This window comes from Pelophylax lessonae, assembly GCF_965119305.1.
Source record: "Pelophylax lessonae genome assembly, chromosome: 11".
NCBI lineage: Eukaryota > Metazoa > Chordata > Amphibia > Anura > Ranidae > Pelophylax > Pelophylax lessonae.
Window position 1 is genome coordinate 14,461,195 of NC_138778.1, and position 20,785 is coordinate 14,481,979.

The 20,785-nt window shown below is 42.7% G+C and overlaps 1 protein-coding gene across 1 annotated transcript in view; it reads right to left on the reverse strand.

The window, feature by feature from the left end:
* The window catches only part of DNAH9 (dynein axonemal heavy chain 9), a 346,411-nt gene that overhangs the window by 218,236 nt on the left and 107,390 nt on the right, over positions 1–20,785 (reverse strand). Inside the window, exons 21-29 of the mRNA XM_082272319.1 lie at positions 18,371–18,501; positions 18,074–18,200; positions 15,451–15,591; positions 13,644–13,769; positions 11,481–11,720; positions 9,391–9,551; positions 6,845–7,001; positions 6,646–6,750; positions 986–1,143 (exon numbers count right to left, since the gene is read on the reverse strand). Coding sequence (XP_082128445.1) covers positions 986–1,143; positions 6,646–6,750; positions 6,845–7,001; positions 9,391–9,551; positions 11,481–11,720; positions 13,644–13,769; positions 15,451–15,591; positions 18,074–18,200; positions 18,371–18,501 — 1,346 coding nt within the window. The remainder of the gene's footprint in view (positions 1–985; positions 1,144–6,645; positions 6,751–6,844; positions 7,002–9,390; positions 9,552–11,480; positions 11,721–13,643; positions 13,770–15,450; positions 15,592–18,073; positions 18,201–18,370; positions 18,502–20,785) is intronic.

Below are 20,785 nucleotides of genomic sequence, written 5' to 3' on the forward strand. Positions count from 1 at the left end.
CTACAGGGTGCTGGTAGCTTGGGAAGCAGGTGATAAAGAGTCTTGGGGTAGTGGGGTTACAGGAGGTGTAGAGCAAGGTGTAAGATGGATTGTAGGGGGTGCAGAATGCAGGGGTCACAGAGTGTGGGCTAATGAGGGATACAGGGGGTGCAGAGTGCAGGGTAGTTCAGGGGTACACTGTGAGGTTTGATGAGGGTACAGATAGAGTAGTGGGAGCTATAGGTGCTACAGGGTGCTGGTAGTTGGGCATGCAGAGTTTTGGGGTAGTGGGATTACAGAAGGTGTAGAGGAAGGTGTAAGAAGCAATGTAGGAGGTACAGAATGCTGGGGATACAGAGTGTAGGCTAATGGGGGATACAGGGGGTGCAGAGCAGTTCAGGGGTACGCTGTGAGGTTTAATGAGGGTACAGATAGAGTAGTGGTAGATGTAGGTGGTACAGGATGCTGGTAGTTGGGGATGCAGAGTTTTGGGGTAGTGGCATCACAGGAGGTGTAGAGGAAGGTGTAAGAAGGAATGTAGGGGGTGCAGAATGCTGGGGATACAGAATGTGGGCTAATGGGGGATGCAAGGGGTGCAGGGTGGGGGGTGGGGTACACGGTGAGGTTTATTGAGGGTACAGATAGAGTAATGCTAGATATAGGTGGTAGAGGGTGCTAGTAGCTGGGGAAGCAGGTGATGAAGAGTGTTGGGGTAGTGGTATTACAGGAGGTGTAGAGCAAGGTGTAAGAAGGATGTAGAGTGGGGGGCAGTGGGGAGTTTAGAGGGCAGGGCCACCAATTAAGTGGTATGGGGCAGGGGAGGGGGGCATGTCCGGTAGGCTGTACAGGGCCCCATGATTTCTAACAGCAGCCCTGCTTGTGACTCTATATGGTGCCTTAAAGTCCGTTTTCTTCCTCTGCTAAATCATTTTTATTACTATTAGACCCCAGAAAGTCACCAGATTTTTGCATACTAATTGCTAGAGATTTCACTTCTTGAACCTACCTAAACAGTGCCTTGAGATTTTCCGGGAGTTCGGTACGGCCGGCGTACCCGGGGTTCATGGTGATGAAGATCCCAACTGATGGAATCAGATTAATCTCTTCACCAAGAAAGTTAAACCTCTTCTTCTTATCTCTGATGGCGTCTTGAATGCTTTTCACCTGGCAGAAGAAGAAGAGAGGATGGATAAGATACTTGTGTATATCTGGGTGGCCAAGGGGTGACTGGCAACCTTCGGCCCAGGGGGCAAGTACAAACCAGAAGTCCATGGTGCAGCAAATTGGCGTCGCTCCCACTATCCCTCTTCCTGGCTTCCTCCTGACCCACATTTTAGGCTGAAGCACAGCTCCAGGTACTCTCTACTGACCGGGTTCCTGACCTGGCCAACAGGGGGCGGTTGGGGGGAGCTGGGACAGCTCGATCAGGGCTGGCCAGGGGTGGAGAGTCTCCAGTGGTGCATGGAACTGGCCTCTCTTCTGGCACAGTTTACACCATCCATGCTGGGGGAGAGACCTGCGTTTTGTCCTTGTCCTTTATCCCACACTCAGTAGGTCAGCGGCGGAGATGTTTTACTTCTCTTTACCAGGAATCCTTTAGGCATGTCTGTGGCAGAAGTGGTGCAGCCTTTTTATGGGGCATCAAAGTGGCCCGGGGGGCAATTGCCCCACTGCCCCCTGGCCCAGTCCTCCCCTGTGGGTGGCGCTCATTCATCGAGAAGAATCAAGTCACAGATTTTTAGGTCAGGGAATAGCAATGACTGATTGGTCAGGGAACAGAAATGATCAGAGGCCATTCCTTTAATTATTGTTTGTTGATATGAAATAAATTGCTTTTTGCCACTAAGGCTCACACTCAGAATCCATATTCAGATTCAGAATCACTCTCCTACTCCTTAAGGTAAATGGGAGTTAAAAATCCAGTTGATTAGTAGACAGAATGACGGGAGAACGCGCGGTATAAACAGTGACCTTTCCAACACCTCCTACATCTCTTCGGGGACCCTGCAGGCTTTTCTTAAAAAGGTCTCATATTTGTAAAGTTTGCCATTAAGAAGCTGAGAATTTCCCATAATGCCTCTGACCTCTAGCGTCTTCCTATCACTGCATGACGATACTGAAGTCTGTTTTCCTCACCAAGCTGTCAGAGAATTGGAGTGAAATCAATAGGATGCTAATTAGGGGTTTCTTATTAAGACATTAATCTCATTCTTTTAAGGGACCCATATTTAACCCATGTGGTTGAACCCTATGGCTGGATTCACACCTGAGCAATGCATTGCGTATTTGAGCATTTTTCTTGCATTTTTATGCACGACTTTGGCACATTTTTATAGTGTTTTTGAGCTTTGCCATATTTTTTTTTTTTTACCATTTTCTTTTTTTTTTTTAGCCAATAGAGAAAACTATCATCTGTTCCATCATTTGTTGCTAGGTTTTCCAGCTTTTTTTATATTTCCTATCAGCTTTTATTTCTTTTTTTTATCATTATTATTTACGTATTATTTTTTGTTGGAGTTAAGGTTATTTTAGGTTTAGGGGTTGGGGTTAGGATTAGGTTTGGGTTAAGGGTTAATATTTTATTTATTGTCTTATTTATATTATTTATTTTTGTTAGGGTGTTACTACTACTACTACTACTACTACTACTACTAATAATAATAATAATAAAAATAATAAATGAATAAATAAATGTAAAATAGCGCATTTTTACAGTGTTTTTGAGTTTTGCCATTTTTTTTTTATTAGCCAATAGAGAAAATTATTATCGTTTCCATCATTTGTTGCTAGGCTTTCCAGCTTTTTTTATATTTCCTATCAGCTTTTATTACTTTTTTATTATTATTACTGTATTTACGTATTATTTTTATTGTTGGAGTTAAGGTTATTTTAGGACTAGGGGTTGGGGTTAGGTTTGGGTTAAGGGTTAATATTTTATTTATTGTCTTATTAATATTATTTCTTTTTGTTAGGGTGTTAATACTACTACTACTACTACTAATAAAAAAAATAAATGTATAAATAAATGTAAAATAGCGCATTTTTATAGAGTGTTTTTGAGTTTTGCCATTTTTTTTTTTTTTAGCCAATAGAGAAGACTATTATCTGTTCCATCATTTGTTGCTAGGTTTTTCAGCTTTTTTTAGCTTTCCTACCTGCTTTTATTTCTTTTTTATTATTATTCACGTATTATTTTTTTTGTTGGAGTTAAGGTTATTTTAGGATTAGGGGTTGGGGTTGGGGTTAGGTTTGGGATAAGGGTTAATATTTTATTTAGAATAAACAATATAGGCTGTTTGGGACCAGCAGGTAATGCTTAGCGTCTCCATCCCTGTATCAGAAAAACTGAAAATTTAAAGGGTTAATCCTTTCAATTTTCAATCTTTTATTTATTGTCTTATTATTATTATTATTTATTTTTGTTAGGGTGTTCATACTACTACTACTAATAAAAATAATAAATTAATAAATATTTTTATACAGTGTTTTTGAGTTTTGCCATTTTTTTTTTTTTTTTTTTTTTAGCCAATAGAGAAAACTATTATCTGTTCCATCATTTGTTGCTAGGTTTTTCAACTTTTTTAGCTTTCCTATCAGCTTTTATTTCTTTTTTATTATTAATATTTACGTATTATTATTTTTTGTTGGAGTTAAGGTTATTTTAGGATTAGGGGTTGAGGTTAGGGTTAGGTTTGGGTTAAGGGTTAATATTTTATTTATAATGAACAATATAGCCTGTTTGGGACCAGCAGGTAATACTTAGCGTCTCCATCCCTGTATCAGAAAAACTGAAAATTGAAAGGATTAATCCTTTCAATTTTCAATATTTTATTTATTGTCTTATTATTATTATTTATTTTTGTTAGGGTGTTCATACTACTACTACTAATAAAAATAATAAATGAATAAATATTTTTATACAGTGTTTTTGAGTTTTGCCTTTTTTTTTTTTTTTTTTTTTTAGCCAATAGAGAAAACTATTATCTGTTCCATCATTTGTTGCTAGGTTTTTCAGCTTTTTTTTAGCTTTCCTATCAGCTTTTATTTCTTTTTTATTATTATTATTATTCACGTATTATTTTTTTTGTTGGAGTTAAGGTTATTTTAGAATTAGGGGTTGGGGTTAGGGTTAGGTTTGGGATAAGGGGTAATATTTTATTTATAATGAATAATATAGGCTGTTTGGGACTTTAAGTGAGACACCAGCAGGTAATGCTTAGCGTCTCCATCCCTGTATCAGAAAAACTGAAAATGTAAAGGATTAATCCTTTCAATTTTCAATCTTTTATTTATTGTCTTATTATTATTATTTATTTTTGTTAGGGTGTTAACACTACTACTACTAATAAAAATAATAAATTAATAAATATTTTTATACAGTGTTTTTGAGTTTTGCCATTTTTTTTTTTTTTTTTTTAGCCAATAGAGAAAACTATTATCTGTTCCATCATTTGTTGCTAGGTTTTTCAGCTTTTTTTTTTAGCTTTCCTATAAGCTTTTATTTCTTTTTTATTATTTTTAATTATTCACGTATTATTTTGTTTTGTTGGAGTTAAGGTTATTTTAGAATTAGGGGTTGGGGTTAGGGTTAGGTTTTGGATAAGGGTTAATATTTTATTTATAATGAACAATATAGGCTGTTTGGGACCAGCAGGTAATGCTTAGCGTCTCCATCCCTGTATCAGAAAAACTGAAAATTGAAAGGATTAATCCTTTCAAGTTTCAATATTTTATTTCTTTTCTTATTATTTATTTTTGTTAGGGTGTTAGTACTACTAATAAAAATAATAAATTAATAAATATTTTTATACAGTGTTTTTGAGTTTCGCCATTTTTTTTTTTTTTTTTTAGCCAATAGAGAAAACCACCATCTGTTCCATCATTTGTTGCTAGGTTTTTCAGCTTTTTTTTTTAGCTTTCCTATCAGCTTTTTTTTCTTTTTTAGTATTATTATACATGTATTATTTTTTTTTGTTGGAGTTAAGGTTATTTTAGGATTAGGGGTTAGGTTTGGGTTAAGGGTTAATATTTTATTTATGGTCTTATTATTATTAATAATTTATTTTGTTACGGTTAGGGTGGTAATACTACTACTAATAAAAATAATAAATTAATAAATAAATGTAAAATAAATACACAAATAAATAAAAATGATCCTAAAAACAATAAATGAATACTATGCAAGATTAAATAAATAATTAGCCCCTAACCCTAAAACAAAAAAAAATTATATATATATATATATATATATATATATATATATATATATATATAATAATAAACACCCTCACAATAAATAAATGTGTTATTATTAATAGTAAATGTCATTTTTTTTAAGAAAAAAGAAAACTATTAGGACCAGCGCTACGGATAGTGTGATAATCTACTAAAAGATAAAAAATTTGGAGGTATAAGCTGCCACCAACTTACCCCTTTGGGCTGGGGTACGGTATCAAAAAATGTTATATGGGATGTTGGTTTGTGGCGCTACCCTTATAAATAGTGGTGTGTGAAATTATATGGTGATATCTTCGTGAAAGTGCTATTGTGCATAAATTAATGAATAAATAAACCAAACTTACAAAAAGGCAGATAAATACAAATATGTGAATACCACTTATTAAATAATTACTGTGTAAGTAATAATAAGTATTAAGTAAACTGCATACAGTAATTATTTAATAAGTGATATTCACATATTTGTATTTATCTGCCTTTTTGTAAGTTTGGTATTTTTTTTAAGGTTAGGAGTTATTTATTTATTATTACAAATTATTATTTTTATTTATTCATAATGATTTTTACTTGTGTATTTATTTTACATTTATTTATCTGTATATTATTACTTTTTTATTTTTAAATTTTTGCAGAAAACTGTGCAACAAAATGCACAAATCAAAACACAATATTCCCCACGCACACATTTAAGAAACCGGCTGTTCATTAGTGCTGGGTGCTGTAATGGCCACAGGCTGGAAACCGTGAATGATCAAAGTGAAGAAATGTCGTCAACACACCATGGATTCCTCGAAAAGGGGCCAAAGCTTTATGTCTGTGCTCACATGAAAAACATACAGCAACGTTTCGGGAATAAAAATGGGCCAAAAATGCGCAAATCTGCCCAATTTGAGCTACACAAGAAGCTCCAGATCTTTTTTGAGCTTCAGGCGTTTGGCTTTAGGCGACTTGTAGTGAAGATGTGAACCAATTCCATAGAGAGTAATTGATTTGTTTCTCCTCCAGCGTTTTGGAGCTTCGAGCTTCAAGCTACAAAATGCTGAGGTGTTATTGGGGCCTTAGGACTTTGGTGAGAGGAAATTGATTATTTACCTTATCTAAAACAAACGTGAAATATTTGGTACTTTTCCTATTGGTGGAACCACCAAGTTACGAGACATGGTGGAACCACCAAGTTACGAGACATGGTGGAACCACCAAGTTACGAGACATGGTGGAACCACCAAGTTAGGAGACATGGTGGAACCACCAAGTTACGAGACATGGTGGACCCACCAAGTTACGAGACATGGTGGAACCACCAAGTTACGAGACATGGTGGACCCACCAAGTTACGAGACATGGTGGACCCACCAAGTTACGAGACATGGTGGACCCACCAAGTTACGAGACATGGTGGACCCACCAAGTTACGAGACAGTTCCTCACCTGCACGGCCACCACCGACAAGACCTCCACAGAGATCCGATTGAACTCATCAAAGCAGCCCCAGGCTCCGGTCTGTGACAGGCCCTTGTAGATGTTTCCACAAGACTGGAAAATACAATGAAAGACGGAGGTATTGTATGATGAAAGGAAACCTATGCAAACAACGATAACCAAGCTTGAAGCCTGAAAGATGAATTACCTTGTAGTCCATTTGTTCAGAGCAGTTGAAGACGTACACCATAATTCCAAGGGCTCGACCCAAGTCCTTGGTGGTTTCGGTTTTTCCAGTGCCAGCTGGTCCCGCCGGGGCTCCACTCATGGTGAGATGGAGGGACTGGGTCAGGGTGATGTAACATCTGGTGGGGCAAAAAGCTGTAAGTTTCAAATACGAGAGGTTTTCCATAGCATTGTCCCAATGGTGTGTGTTGAATTGGAGCTCTAGCCCACCTTCTGACATTCCACAAGGCAATGGGACTCCTCTTGTTTGTTAAAGGGGTTCACCTTTTCAAAAAATAATAATAAATGCACACTTTTTTGCAGGTAAAAAAAAAAAAGTGCATTTACTTTTTATTTTTAGGCATTGCACCAGTGATCAACAGACCGCTGATGTCATGCAGGACTCCTGCCAGCGTAATCGGTCTGCCCGTACCTCATACGGGCAGGCAGCTTCACGACGACAGGAAGAATCAATGAACTACCCAAGTGCTCAACAGCGCCGTGGTATTTCATTGAGAACTACAAGCCAAAATCTGAAAATTATACGCTCTTTTCAAAAAGTAACAGCTGGCATGGGGAACTTCTCCCCATACTGCTGTCACACTGAGGGCTTGGATCGCTGAGCTTCTGCAGGAGCGGGAACATATAAGTCCCACCCTAAAAACAGGTGGAACATGTAACACAGGATTAGGCAACCTTTCAGAGATTAAGATCCACCTGGATAGCATGGAGGAAAACAGAGATCCCCGTTTGGTGGGAAGGGGGGCCTTTAAAAAATAAATAACTAATAAACCCTCAATGAAAACACAGCATAGTGTCCTGTGCTCCCCACCCCCAACCACAGTAGTGTCCTCTGCTCCCCGTCACATCATCCTCCCCACAGTAGTGTCCTCTGCTCCTCTGTTCTCCACTCCCCCCCCCCCCCCCAGTCCCATACAGTAGTTTCTTCTTTCTCCGCACATCAGTGCCCTGCTCACCCGCTCTTATAACACTGCCCCCTCCACCCACCACCACCACTGTGGTGTCTTCTTTTTCCCCAGCCCCATAGAAGTGACTTCTGCTCCCTCAACATCACCCCCCTCCCCCCCCCCACTGCCCCACTGTAGTGTTCTGTGACCCCCATAGCAGAGTCCTCTGCCCCCGTTCACATCACCCCCATTGTAGTGCCCTCTGCTCCCCCATAACAGTGTCCTGTGTCCCCCTTCACATCGACCCCCCAAGTGCAGTGTCTTCTGCCCCCCCATAACAGTGTCCTCTGCGATCCTAAAGGAGTGTCCTGTGCCCCCCCTTTACCCTGCCTCCGGAGTGTCCTCGGCCCCCCCTGTACAAACCCCCCTAGGTAGTGTCCTCTGCCCCCCCCCATTCATAGCAGTGTCCCCTTCCCCCCTTTACATCACCCCAACTGTAGTGTCCTCTGCCCTCCACATAACAGGGTCCCCCTTCACATCAACCCCCCCCAGTGTTGTAGTGTCCTCTGCCTGCCCCTCTCCCTATAGCAGTGTCCTGTGTTCCCCAAACCAGTTTTCTCGCCCCCTTCACATCACCCCCATGTAGTGTCCTCTGCCCCTTTACCCCTCAAGGTAGTGTTTTCTGACCCCCCCCCCCGCATAGCAATGTCCGGTGCCCTACCCCCCAAAAGCAGTGCCACCTGTAACCTTCACACACCCAGTAGAATTTCTTCTGTCCCCCCCCCCCCACACACACACGCCCACACACAGAGTGTAGGTAGCAGTCTCCTACCTTACACTGGTGTATACCGAGGAGATCGGAGGGAGCGGGAGGTGTCACAGTACTGGATGGAGGGTGGGAGCTGCCAGAGTTAACTTTTAAAGAAGAAGCTGGTGATTGGTTGCTAGGACTGTCCAGCTCCCTAGTAACCAATCACCTGCTGGTCAATGTGAACAGTTAACTCCGGCACCTCCTGTACTGTGATGTGTCCCACTCTCGGAGGCGGAAGGAATGTAAGGACTGGAAAGGCAGTGGAAGGACTGGCAATGCAGGGCTGTGTTCCCGATTTACCTGTCGGCTGCCCGTGGTTGACTTATAGATCAGGATCGACAGCTTGCCGACCATCGATGTAAAATGTTCCCGAAGGTGAATTTATCCTTTAAGTGTATCCACAAAAAAAAAAGAAATTCCCCTACCATGGGTATGAGGGGCACGGCATGGTATATACCGTATTTTGTTCTCTCTTGGAAACCACACCCCATTTTGGCACAGCCATAAAAAAGGAGTGAACAAAACTGGTGAAAAATGTTTGCAAAAAATATAAAACACCACGCAAAACAAACAGATTTCCCTTTTTTACGACCCTTATAGAGGAGACACACTATATGGAACAAGTCCATCCAACCAAACGACTCCAATTGTTTTGTCTCCACGAGGGATAATGCAATGGGATTTTCTGGTGTGAACTCTGCTGAGCAGCTGTCTATAGAGTGTTGGCCATTGGACCGTCATTCCCGCACAGATCAGCTATTTATAAAAAGGGACGCCGTGTTCGGCGCTGCTGGCGCCCGTGTCACCCACCTATCTGTTAGAGGCGTGATAACCAGCCGAGGAGTGTTGCCAAGATATTCATAGGAGTAGAGGAACTGAGCGTCGCAGATGTTGGCGAAGCAATGCTTCTTGTCGTCGTCCCAGCGGTGTCGGAGCTGAGACAGCCACACAAAGGCTTGGGCATTGTCCACCTGTGAAATGAGGACATACAACAGGAAAATCAAATGACCCAAAGCAGACCAAGCAGTTACCTTATCTGATGACCAAAATGAATTATTAAAGTTTTCATAAACCTTCTGCATTACGTAGACACATGCACTATATTGTCAAAAGTATTGGGACGCCTGCCTCTACACGCACATGAAATTGAATGGCATCCCAGTCTTAGTCCGTAGGGTTCAATATTGAGTTGGCCCACCCTTTGCAGCTATAACAGCTTCAACTCTTCTGGGAAGGCTGTCCACAAGGTTTAGGAGTGTGTCTATGGGAATCTTTGACCATTCTTCCAGGAGGGCATTTGTGAGGTCAGGCGCTGATGGTGGATGGGAAGGCCTGACTCGCAGTTTCCGCTCTAATTCATCCCAAAGGTGTTATATTGGGTTAGGGTCAGGAATCTGTGCAGGCCAGTCAAGTTTCTCCACCCCAAACTCGCTCATCAATGTCTTTATGGACCTTTCTTTGTGCACTGGTCCAAATCATTTGGTGGGGGGTTGGTCTAGGGGTTGTTTTTCAGGGGTTGGGCTTGGCCCCTTAGTTCCAGTGAAGGGAACTCTTAAGGGGTCAGCATACCAAGACATTTTGGACAATTTCATGCTCCCAACTTTGTGAGAACAGTTTGGGGATGGCCCCTTCCTGTTCCAACATGACTGCTCACCAGTGTACAAAGCAAGGTCCATAAAGACATGGATGAGCGAGTTTGGGGTGGAGTAACGAATATATACTGCGGCAGGCTGGCTCGGCTGCGCGAATCGCCGTACCTGTACGGATCCGCAGGATCATGTACGGCGATCCTGGGCACGCCCCCATTAGCCAGCGGGGAAGCTGATTCATGGGGCCGGCGGCTGCGATCGCTCCCCATGGAGAGAGAAGGACGGTCTGCTGTTGTAAACACAGCAGACCGTTGTTCTCTCAGGAATCAGTACAGAGTGCCTGTGTTCCTCCTATTTAGGATCACACAAGCCCATCCCCCTCACAGTTAGAAAGCACCCCCCTAGGCTCACACCTAACCCTTTGATCGCCCCTGAGTTAACCCCGTCCTTGCCAGTGTCATTAGTACAGTAACAGAGTATATTTTTAGCACTGATTACTGTAGTAATGTCACTGACCCCCCCCCCCCCCAAAAAAATGGCAAAAATGTAATTTAGGGGTCCGATCTATCCGCTGCAATGTTGCAGTTCCACTAGAAATCGCTGGTGAGCCATCAGTGCAGAGCTTGCTCAGGAATGGCAGCAGACAAGTGTGAGGAGAAGTCATTTGGAGGATGGCCTGTTGTCAAGAAGGGCAGCAAAGAAGCCACTTCTCTCCAGGAAAAACATCAGGGACAGACTGATATTCTTGGTTCTCGGCACACCGGATCCCCACAGCTCAACTCAGCATCTGATCTGAATCTGGATTCTCAGAAAGCACCCCGAGACATCCACTTCCTCAAACAGGAGCAGAGACAGCCCTTCTCTCCCTCCTGGGACTCTGCTCCCACCAAAGACGCTGAGTCACGCACTCCCCTCAGACTTATACCCACTCCCAGAATCCTTTGCAGCAGAATCCGCCTTCTGGGGTAGTTACAAGCCTGAATGTGTCCCTGATTGGCTTTCCTCCACTGCCCTATGAGAAGCCTCTCACAGATCCAGTGGGGAGACTCCCTCCTCAGCAGACACACCTGGAAGCCATGACACCCTAACCAAAAACAATCATGGCCCTGCTGTTAGGCAGACAAGGCCCACTATAAATTTACCTAGCACCTACTTTTAGGGTGCTACATGTACATTTATGTTGTCTATGTCGCCAGTTGTAGCCCCCCACGCGGGTGGACTAGGTGCGTTTGTATTACTGCATGCTTTTGATATACCAGCAATAAAAATTATTAAACGAGAAAAGTAAAATAATCATCCGATAACGTTCACCTTCTGCAGGATCATCTTGGAGACGACGTCACGAGCATGCACATCGATTGTACAGATGGTCATAATCTTCTGTCTTTCTCCCTTAGAAAGTTGCCCGATCAGCATGGTGATGAGCGTGTTCAACTGGCCGACCTGCTTCTTGTAGTACTCCTTCATGGCGTTCTCATAGCCTTCTTCTAGCCGGGCGAAGGAGATGCCGACCTCCGTGGTCCACCAAATCTGTGTGCAGGTGAGGGCGACCTGGAGAGGGACGGGGCGAGGGAGTCCACAGGTTAGTATATTGCCTAATTAGCACCTGAAATTACTTTCCGTCCTACAACTGCTGTAAGGCCTATAAAACCGCAGGCTGGGTGTACGGTCATTTACCTGTCTGATCACTATGCAGCTAGTGCACTCTGCCCAATCAGGGCACAGTGTAAGCTGGCTGTTAAGGAGCGAGACCGTAAAGCCAGCCGCGGCCTCCTTAACAACTGATGAGTCCATAGCTGTCGATGGGTTTCCCCGCTGACAGCTGAATGTGCCAGTAAAAAAATAAGGAAAAAAACAGGGTGGGCAGGGCCCCCCCCCCCCCAGTCCATTCAGGCTCTTCGGTCTGGTATGTATTTTAAGGGGGAACCCCACAACAAAATTCAAAAAAAAAACCTGTGTGGGGTCCCCCCAAAATCCATACCAGACTCTTATCAGAGCATGCAACCGGTAGGTCAGGAAAGGGGAGGGGATAAGCGAATGCCCCCCCTTCCTAACATGGGGGGGTAGGGGGCTTTGGAGCAGGGGGGGCTTCAAACCACCCCAAAGCACCCTGTTCCCATGTTGATGGGGGTGGGGGGTTTATCAGAATCTGTCTTTCCTGCCCCTGCCTTAGAATGTGGCAAAGAGCTGGTTTAGCGTTCGTTTTTGACTGGACTTATCCTTTTTAGCATAACTGAAACTCACTGCTCCTGAAAAAACGATAGTTTTTACCTTTTTTTTGTTTTTGCTACATGTCCCCCAGGGCAGAACCCAGACCCCTATACCCCTTTTATGGCCAATTACTTGCATATAAGACTTCAAAATGGACACTAGTGATTTTCCCTGTTCGGCACCGTTAGTCTTCAATGGGGTTCGCCATTCGGGTTAGAACATTTCTAACAGGGTGGTGTTCAGCCCATCTCTAACTAATATACAGCGCTCTACACAAAACCAGCTAACTCAATGTGAGACCAGTTCCTGTGTGGGATGTCATGGTCCATAGCTCCACCCGACGTGTTTCGTCATTCAGCGTCTTCAGGGTATGCTCCTTGAAGACGTCTGATGATGAAACATGACGGGTGGAGCTACGGACAGTGAAGTCATCCTGCACATGGACCGGCTTCACATCGAGTTTACTGGTGGAGCCAACAGCTGTACAGGAGCAAGCGTAATACCTGTGTGTTGGGGGCAGTACATCTACATTGAGTGTGCATTTGTTCTTAAGTAATTTTTTTTAATAAAAAGGTTTTATGCTATGGCACCCCTTTGTTTTTTTTCCCTTTGGTCCACATGTTATGAGTGCTATGCTGAGGAACAGCAAGGTGTGGCGGAATCCCCTGGGTTAAATGCACATGTTGGCCACGTGGAAGAAAGCTAGGTCTTGCTTACAGGTTGAGAAGCCCTGTTCTAAGATTTCCTCTTGCCTTGGAGTGATTGCCTTCCTGTTGTGTCATCGGCACAAGAAACAAAGGGAAATCTTTGCAAGACACAAGGGCAGCAAAAAAAAAAAAAAAAAAACCCTTCATTAATATATTCTTATAACTAGAAAAATATTTTGCAAAAAGGGGGAATTTGGGACTTTAAATGAGATACCTGGATACCATAGAATATTTCCATCCCTGAAAGTCAGGCGACCAAGAAAAATTTTTTGCTTTCAGAAATCCTTAAATAAAAAAATGTAAAAAAATTTGTGCCAAAGACAGAACAAACAGACCACCATGTGTGTTTGGGTCTACAACTGTCTACGAGATATGACCCAATGAGGTGCAATTCCCAGAGCTGGGCGCAGTCTTGGAGTTTAATGTTATTCAGGCATTCGGTAAACATGTGACTGTGTGATCCTGCTGGATTTAGCTGTGTGACCACCATCGTGCAGAACACAGAATGGAATCTGATGCCTGCCGGCTACAACTGCAGTCTCGCTGGCGCCCTCACCTGGGCAGGGTAGTCAAACAACCACTGTTCTCGCGGCTTCTCTTCATACGCCGTGACAGCCTCCGTCATCTCATGCCGTACGGTGGCTCTCATGCTGTCCAGTACACGATTCAGCCAGAGTTCAACCTGAGGAAGAACAGTCAATGTTACAGAAACGTTACAAATGAAGATCAGTAGATGGGACACATAAATTTGTCTATTCAATCAGCTCTGCTTTTGCTGTTGTGTAATGTCCATCTATAGTGAGGGATATTTCCAGATAATATCCTGCCACAAAGGGCCCCCCTCAGCACCTAATTTTATATGCTGTATATCTGAAATATCATACTGGTATTGTACAGACTTTTGCTGAGCTGGTCAGTTTGCATGGAACATGTTGGACAGAAGGAAAAAGCAGAGTCAAGGGAGGGATGAGCCAAACATTCTGCTGCGGATACTTCACTGGCCAATCGCAGGCTGGGGGACCGCTGTCCCTGGTCCCCACACTGCATGGTCCAGACCACCCCTGTCTCTGGTCTCCACACCCACCTTGCCCAGGCCACCCCCTATCTCTGGTCCCCACACCCACCTGGCCCAGGCCACCCCCTGTCCGTGGTCCCCACACCTACCTGACCCAGGCCAACCCCTGTCCCTGGTCTGCACACTGACCTGGCCCAGGCCACCGCTTTCCCTGGTCTCCACCTGGCATAGGCCACCCCTGTCCCTGGTCTCCACACCCACATGGCACAGCCCACCTTTGTCCATGGTCCCCACACCCACCTGGCACAGGCCACCCCTGTCCCTGGTCCCCACACCAACCTGGCCCAGGCCATCCATGTCTTTGGTCCCCACACCCACCTAGCCCAGGCCACCCCTGTCCGTGGTCCCCACTCCCAACTGACCCAGGCCAACCCCTGCCCCTGGTCTGCACACTGACCTGGCCCAGGCCACCACTGTCCCTGGTCTCCACCTGGCACAGGCCACCCCTGTCCCTGGTCCCCACACCCACAGGCCACCTTTGTCCCTGGTCCCCCACACCCACCTGGTACAGGCCACCCCTGTCCCTGGTCCCCACACCAGGGGAAAGATAACAAAAAGAGGGGCGCACCGACCTAGTGCATTACCACTAAAAACATTTATTAAAATAGTAAAATGCATAAAATATACTCACAAAAATAGTGTGATAATACACACATATCAACAATTCTATAAATAAGTGAAGATGTCTCAAAGGTGGCCATGTGTGGATGTGTGTGTATTATCACACTATTTTTGTGAGTATATTTTATGCATTTTACTATTTTTAATACATTTTTTTAGTGGTAATGCACTAGGTCGGTGCTCCCCTCTTTTTGTTATCTTTCTTCAGTTTGTATCGGATACCCTTGGTCCCGAGGTGGCAGCAAGACCTTCAGTCATACCCATCCATTTTTCGGGAACTTGCCTCTTCCTTCCCATTATTGCACTTGAGCGCAGGAGATTTGAACTACATTTTGGTCCCCACACCCACCTGGCCCAGGCCATCCATGTCTTTGGTCCCCACACCCACCTGGCCCATGCCACCACTGTCTCTGGTCCCCACACTGCCTGGCCCAGGCCATCCCTGTCCCTGGCCCAACACTGATTTGGTCCAAGCCACCCCTACCGCCTGGTCCCCACACCAACCTGGTCCAGGCCACCAGGTCCACCCCTGTCCTTGGTCCCCCACACTGACCTGGCCCAGGCCACCCACCCCTGTCCCCACACTGACCTGGCCCAGGCCATCCATGTCCCTGGTCCCCACACCCACCTGGCCCAGGTCACCCCGGTCTCTGGTCCTCACACTCACCTGGCCGCTGCAGTCACAGGGTTCACTGAATGTGACATATTCGTCTTCTTTGCTGTACATGCCAAGCGCAATCTTTGGTTCACTGTCTTTGAATTTCATCTTGGCCATGTTGTCAAACAATTTGGACAAATGACGCATGACCTGTGACAAAGCAGATCCATTACTGGAGGATGAATAGAGACAATGTGTTCGCTGTAGATGTCTGAGCTAGTGGAGGCTTCTGTGTGAAATCTCAGAGTATTAAAAGAATGCAAGAATCAGAGAAACACTTAATTACAAAGGTTTCTGGTGTACCATTAGCAGAACAAAGGGATGGAATCCATGTTTTACCTGTAGAGGTTTAGTCATCAGAAACTTCTCATTCCCAGGGTAGCATGTTTTAAAGCCAAACTCCAGATTCATTGAAACATTTTGCAAAATGACCTCTTTTATTTAGCCAAACAAAACTTAACAACTGTATTGTTACTAGTTACCTTTGGTTCCTGAAGAAAAAGAATTGGCTGCACTCCAGATGAGGTAAAATTCCAGATTTATTGACTGGACATCCCAACATGACAATAGTGACAAGGTAGACGCGTTTCACACACTACAATGTGAGCTTAATCATTACCTGGTAATGATTAAGCACACATTGCAGTTTGTGAAACGCGTCTACCTTGTCACTATTGTCACGTTGTCAAGGGAGGAAAAAAAAGGTGCGAAAAGGGATTTTTTTATTTAACAAAAAAACATGGCAATTGGTAATAAGACATATGGCACTTTTGCACTGCAAGTACCGGCTCGGCTCTATTCGGCCCTGCTTGGCCCGGTTTGGTTTTCCACTGCATGGTACCGTATGGTATGGTGTTGGAACGGTTCGGTACGGTTTGATTTTCCACTAAAGTAGTACTAAAGTAAGTGGGTGGGATAGCAACGATTATATAAATCAAAACGTGATGCTCCAGATGTGCACAAAATTAATAAGTGACCATAGAAAACAATAGAGTGTCCAAGTAGGATGCGTGCTTAAAAGCAATTGATAATGTGTCCAAGTGTCCAAATATCATAGATAAAGCCTTGATCCCGTGAGAGTTGATAAGGAAACACCAGGTGTGTCAAATCCCTTCACCAGTAAGATTGGCCTCTCACCTTAATATAGGACCCAAACGGGCCAGCATTGGCTTATATGGGGATATTAGACTCCAAGGATGACTCTCCAGCCTTCCACCTCCGGAGGTCGCTGGGACATGTGATAAAGATATAAGGCAGAAAATCTAGTGCTCTCTGCTTGAGTGTAAATGAGCTTTATTGAAAGTAAAAGGGTAACTCACATTTTTCAGGCACTCAGCCGTGCCTGCTTGTATGGCATTCAGTATGAGAGTTCCACCCGAGAGATGATTGGCGTCAGGCACGCAGGCTCTGCCTCCCTATATGCGTTACGCCGGAGCGTCGGCTCCGTTGGCTTCTTCGGTAGGGGTCAAGCCGACGCTCCGGCGTAACACGTATAGGGACACTCAAGCAGAGAGCACTAGATTTTCTGCCTTATATCTTTATCACATGTCCCATCGACCTCTGGAGGTGGAAGGCTGGAGAGTTATCCTTGGAGTCTAATATCCCCATATAAGCCAATGCTGGCCCGTTTGGGTCCTATATTAAGGTGAGAGGCCAATCTTACTGGTGAAGGGATTTGACACACCTGGTGTTTCCTTATCAACTCTCACGGGATCAAGGCTTTATCTATGATATTTGGACACTTGGACACATTATCAATTGCTTTTAGCACACATCCTACTTGGACACTCTATTGTTTTCTATGGTCACTTATTAATTTTGTGCACATCTGGCGCATCACGTTTTGATTTATATGATTTTGATTGTGAGGTGTGGACACGATTAGTGTATGCTGCCGAATACATTTAATTTTATGCACATTGATTTGCTGCACATTGATTTATTGCACTTGATGCACATTGATTTTTATGCACATTGATTTTATCACTTGGTTTTGCACTGATAGTTTATTGTTGGATAACAACGATTCTCTGACCAATCAGTGGCTAGTAGTGACAAACAGTCAAGGCTGCATGCAAAGGATTGTGGGATATGGTACCGGTATGGTACCTCTTGGAACCACAATCGAGGTGGTACTGTTTTAGAGAGCCGTACTGTTCGGTTCCATGTAGTGGGAAAAGCGCCGCCGTACCGTACCGTACCGAACCGTTCCAACACCGTACCATGTGGTACCAGCAGTGGAAAAGCGCCGCCGTACCGTACCGAGCCGTTCCAACACCGTACCATGCGGTACCAGCAGTGGAAAAGCACAAAAGAGAGCCGAACCGTTCGGTTCCATGCAGTGGAAAAGCGCCAATAATGCATGAAGCAAAGTAAAGGTCATTCAGTTATCTACTTCCATGATTCCTCCACATGACAGCATTCAGGCCTGGCATTGGCCTCTCAGGCCTGAACACTGCATCCTATGAGGAAGGGAGAAGGTTACATGCTTACCCAGACCCTGAAGCACCGGGTACTACTGAGAGCTCAGGTGGGTAAATGGGCAGTGGTGCAGCATAGCCAAGGTAAGTATCAGTGGGTTGGGGGAAAATTTCAAAAGAACAGATTTCTACTAACGGACAAAGCAACTTACAAGCTGAGGGTTGGTGCCATTGGAAAGGATGTCCAAAAGATCAGCTGATGATATAAAGTAAAATCTCGGGAAAGCCAGACGCTTGGTATCCAGATATTCGGCCAAGGCCTTTTCACATAATGACAACCTGGGGGTCAATAACAAAACCAACACGTGTAAGAATCACTTCAACGTCTTTCTGAATATACACATCACACCGCCAACTGTAAGCAAAAAAAAAAAACACGACGGGCATTTGGCATTCATACTGGTCATCGATAAGCCACCAGAAGTCACTCAGCCCTTTGTATCTCCTACCTGCCCTGGATGTCCTCTAGCTTCTCATACAGTCCAGGTTTGTTGGTTGCTTCCACCACATTTGGTGTCTTATTAGCATCGTTGGCCAACTCTTTGAAATCCGAATCAATGCCTTCAAACCTCTTTGAATCCTGGAAGACATTTAAAGTATTTATGAAATGATCTTTTGCGTTCTCTTTTGATCTAGTTAATATACCATAAAGTGTTTTTTTATATGCAAAAAAACTTGTTGAACTTGCCAGAAATTTAGGACCCATCACGTTTCCACTTCCTGTATAATCTCCCTAAGCTCTCCCAGTTCTGGTCTTGGACCACAAAAAAAATCCACCCTAAACCTTTTTACAGGGCATTAGAGCGGCCCGGGGGGCAATTGCCCCCCTGCCCCAGTCCTCCCCTGCAGCCATCTAACAAAAGGAAGGTACCCCCATCCCTACAGTAAACCTATAGCACCCACCCCTTATCCCAGCCCTGTGGGAAAAAGATCAGTGGGAATAGTCCGATTTTTTGCATTTAGATGTGGGAGCCCTCTGCTTTTCCTGCGGTCTCATTCCTCCTCTTTGGGGAATAAACAATGTTGCTATAATATTAAAATAAAGAAAAAAGATATACACCTTTTTTAAATGTTTGTTATATATATTTTTTTTTTTTGGTGTGTTGTGTGTTTGAAATTCAATGTTTTTCCTTTTTTTTTTGTTTTTTTTTTGTTTTTTTTGTGTTGTACTTAATTTGCAGATATTTTCTAAAATAAATAAAAAGTAAAAAAAAAAAAAAAAAAAAAAGTGAAAGAGTCAGATTTTTTGCATTTAGATATGGGAACCCTCTGCCTTTCCTGCAGTCTCATTCCTCCTCTTTGGGGAATAAAAAGGTTGCTATAATATTCAAATAAGGTCCTAGGATATACATCTTTTTCTAATGTTTATATATTTTTATTTTTTTTTTGGTGTGTTGTGTGTTTGAGATTTCAATATGTTTTTCCATTTTTTTTTGCTGTGTGTGTTGTACTCAATTTGTAAATCTTTTCTAAAATAAATAAAAAGAACTAAAAAAACAAAAAAAAAAAAAAAATATATATATATATATATATATATATATATACACACCTTTTTTAAATGTTTATTATATTTTTTTTTTTGTGTGTTGTGTGTTTGAGATTTCAATTTTTTTTTTTGTACTCAATTTGTAAATCTTTTTTAAAATAAATAAAAAGTAAAAATAAAATGTGAAAACAATGATTTTATTTTTAAAAAGGGTAATTGTTTATGACACGCAGAGCAAACTTACTGTCATCCAGTTGAGGGTTTACATCTACTTTAAATATCAAAACTCATTAAAACTCAAAATGAAAGCAATCTTTCTTCCCCTGGCCCAGTCCTCCCCTGCAGCTGTGTAACAGAAGGAAGGTGCCCCCATCCCTACAGTAAACCTATGGCGCCCACCCCTTGTCCCGGCCCTGTGGGAGAAGATCAGTGGGAATAGTCCGATTTTTTGCATTTAGTTATGGGAACCCTCCGCCTTTCCAGCAGTCTCATTCCTCCTCTTTGGGGAATAAATAATGTTGCTATGATATTCAAATAAGGTCCTAGGATATACACCTTTTTTAAATGTTTATTATATATATATATTTTTTTTTTTTGGTGTGTTGTGTGTTTGAGATTTCAATGGTTTTCCTTTTTTTGTTTTATTTGGTTTTTTTTTGTGTTGTACTCAATTTGTAAATCTTTTCTAAAGTAAATAAAAAGAAGTAAAAAAAAAAAAAAAGTGAAAAGGTCATATTTTTTGCATTTAGATATGGGAACCCTCTGCCTTTCCAGCGGTCTCATTCCTCCTCTTTGGGAGGTCCTAGGATATATATATTTATTCCCCAAAGAGGAGGAATGAGACCGCTGGAAAGGCGGAGGGTTCCCACATCTAAATGCAAAAAATCTGACTTTTTCACTTTTTTTTATTTTTTTTTTTTTACTTCTTTTTATTTTTTTAGAAAAGATCTACAAATGGAGTACAACACAAAAAAAAGCAAAAAAACAAAAAAAAAAAAAAAAAAAAAAGGAAAAAACATTGAGATCATTGAGATCTCAAACACACAACACACCCAAAAAAATATATATATAATAAACATTTAAAAAAGGTGTATATATATATATATATATATATATATATATATATATATATATATATATATATCTTTTTTTTTTTTTTTGGTGTGTTGTGTGTTTGAGATTGCAATGTTTTTCCTTTTTTTTTTTTTGTGTTGTACTCAATACTCAATTTGTAGATCTTTTCTAAAGTAAATAAAAAGAAGTAAAAAAAAAAAAAAGTGAAAATGTTATATTGTTTGCATTTAGATATGGGAACCCTCCGCCTTTCCTGCAGTCTCATTGCTTTTTGGGGAATAAATAAGGTTGCTATGATATTCAA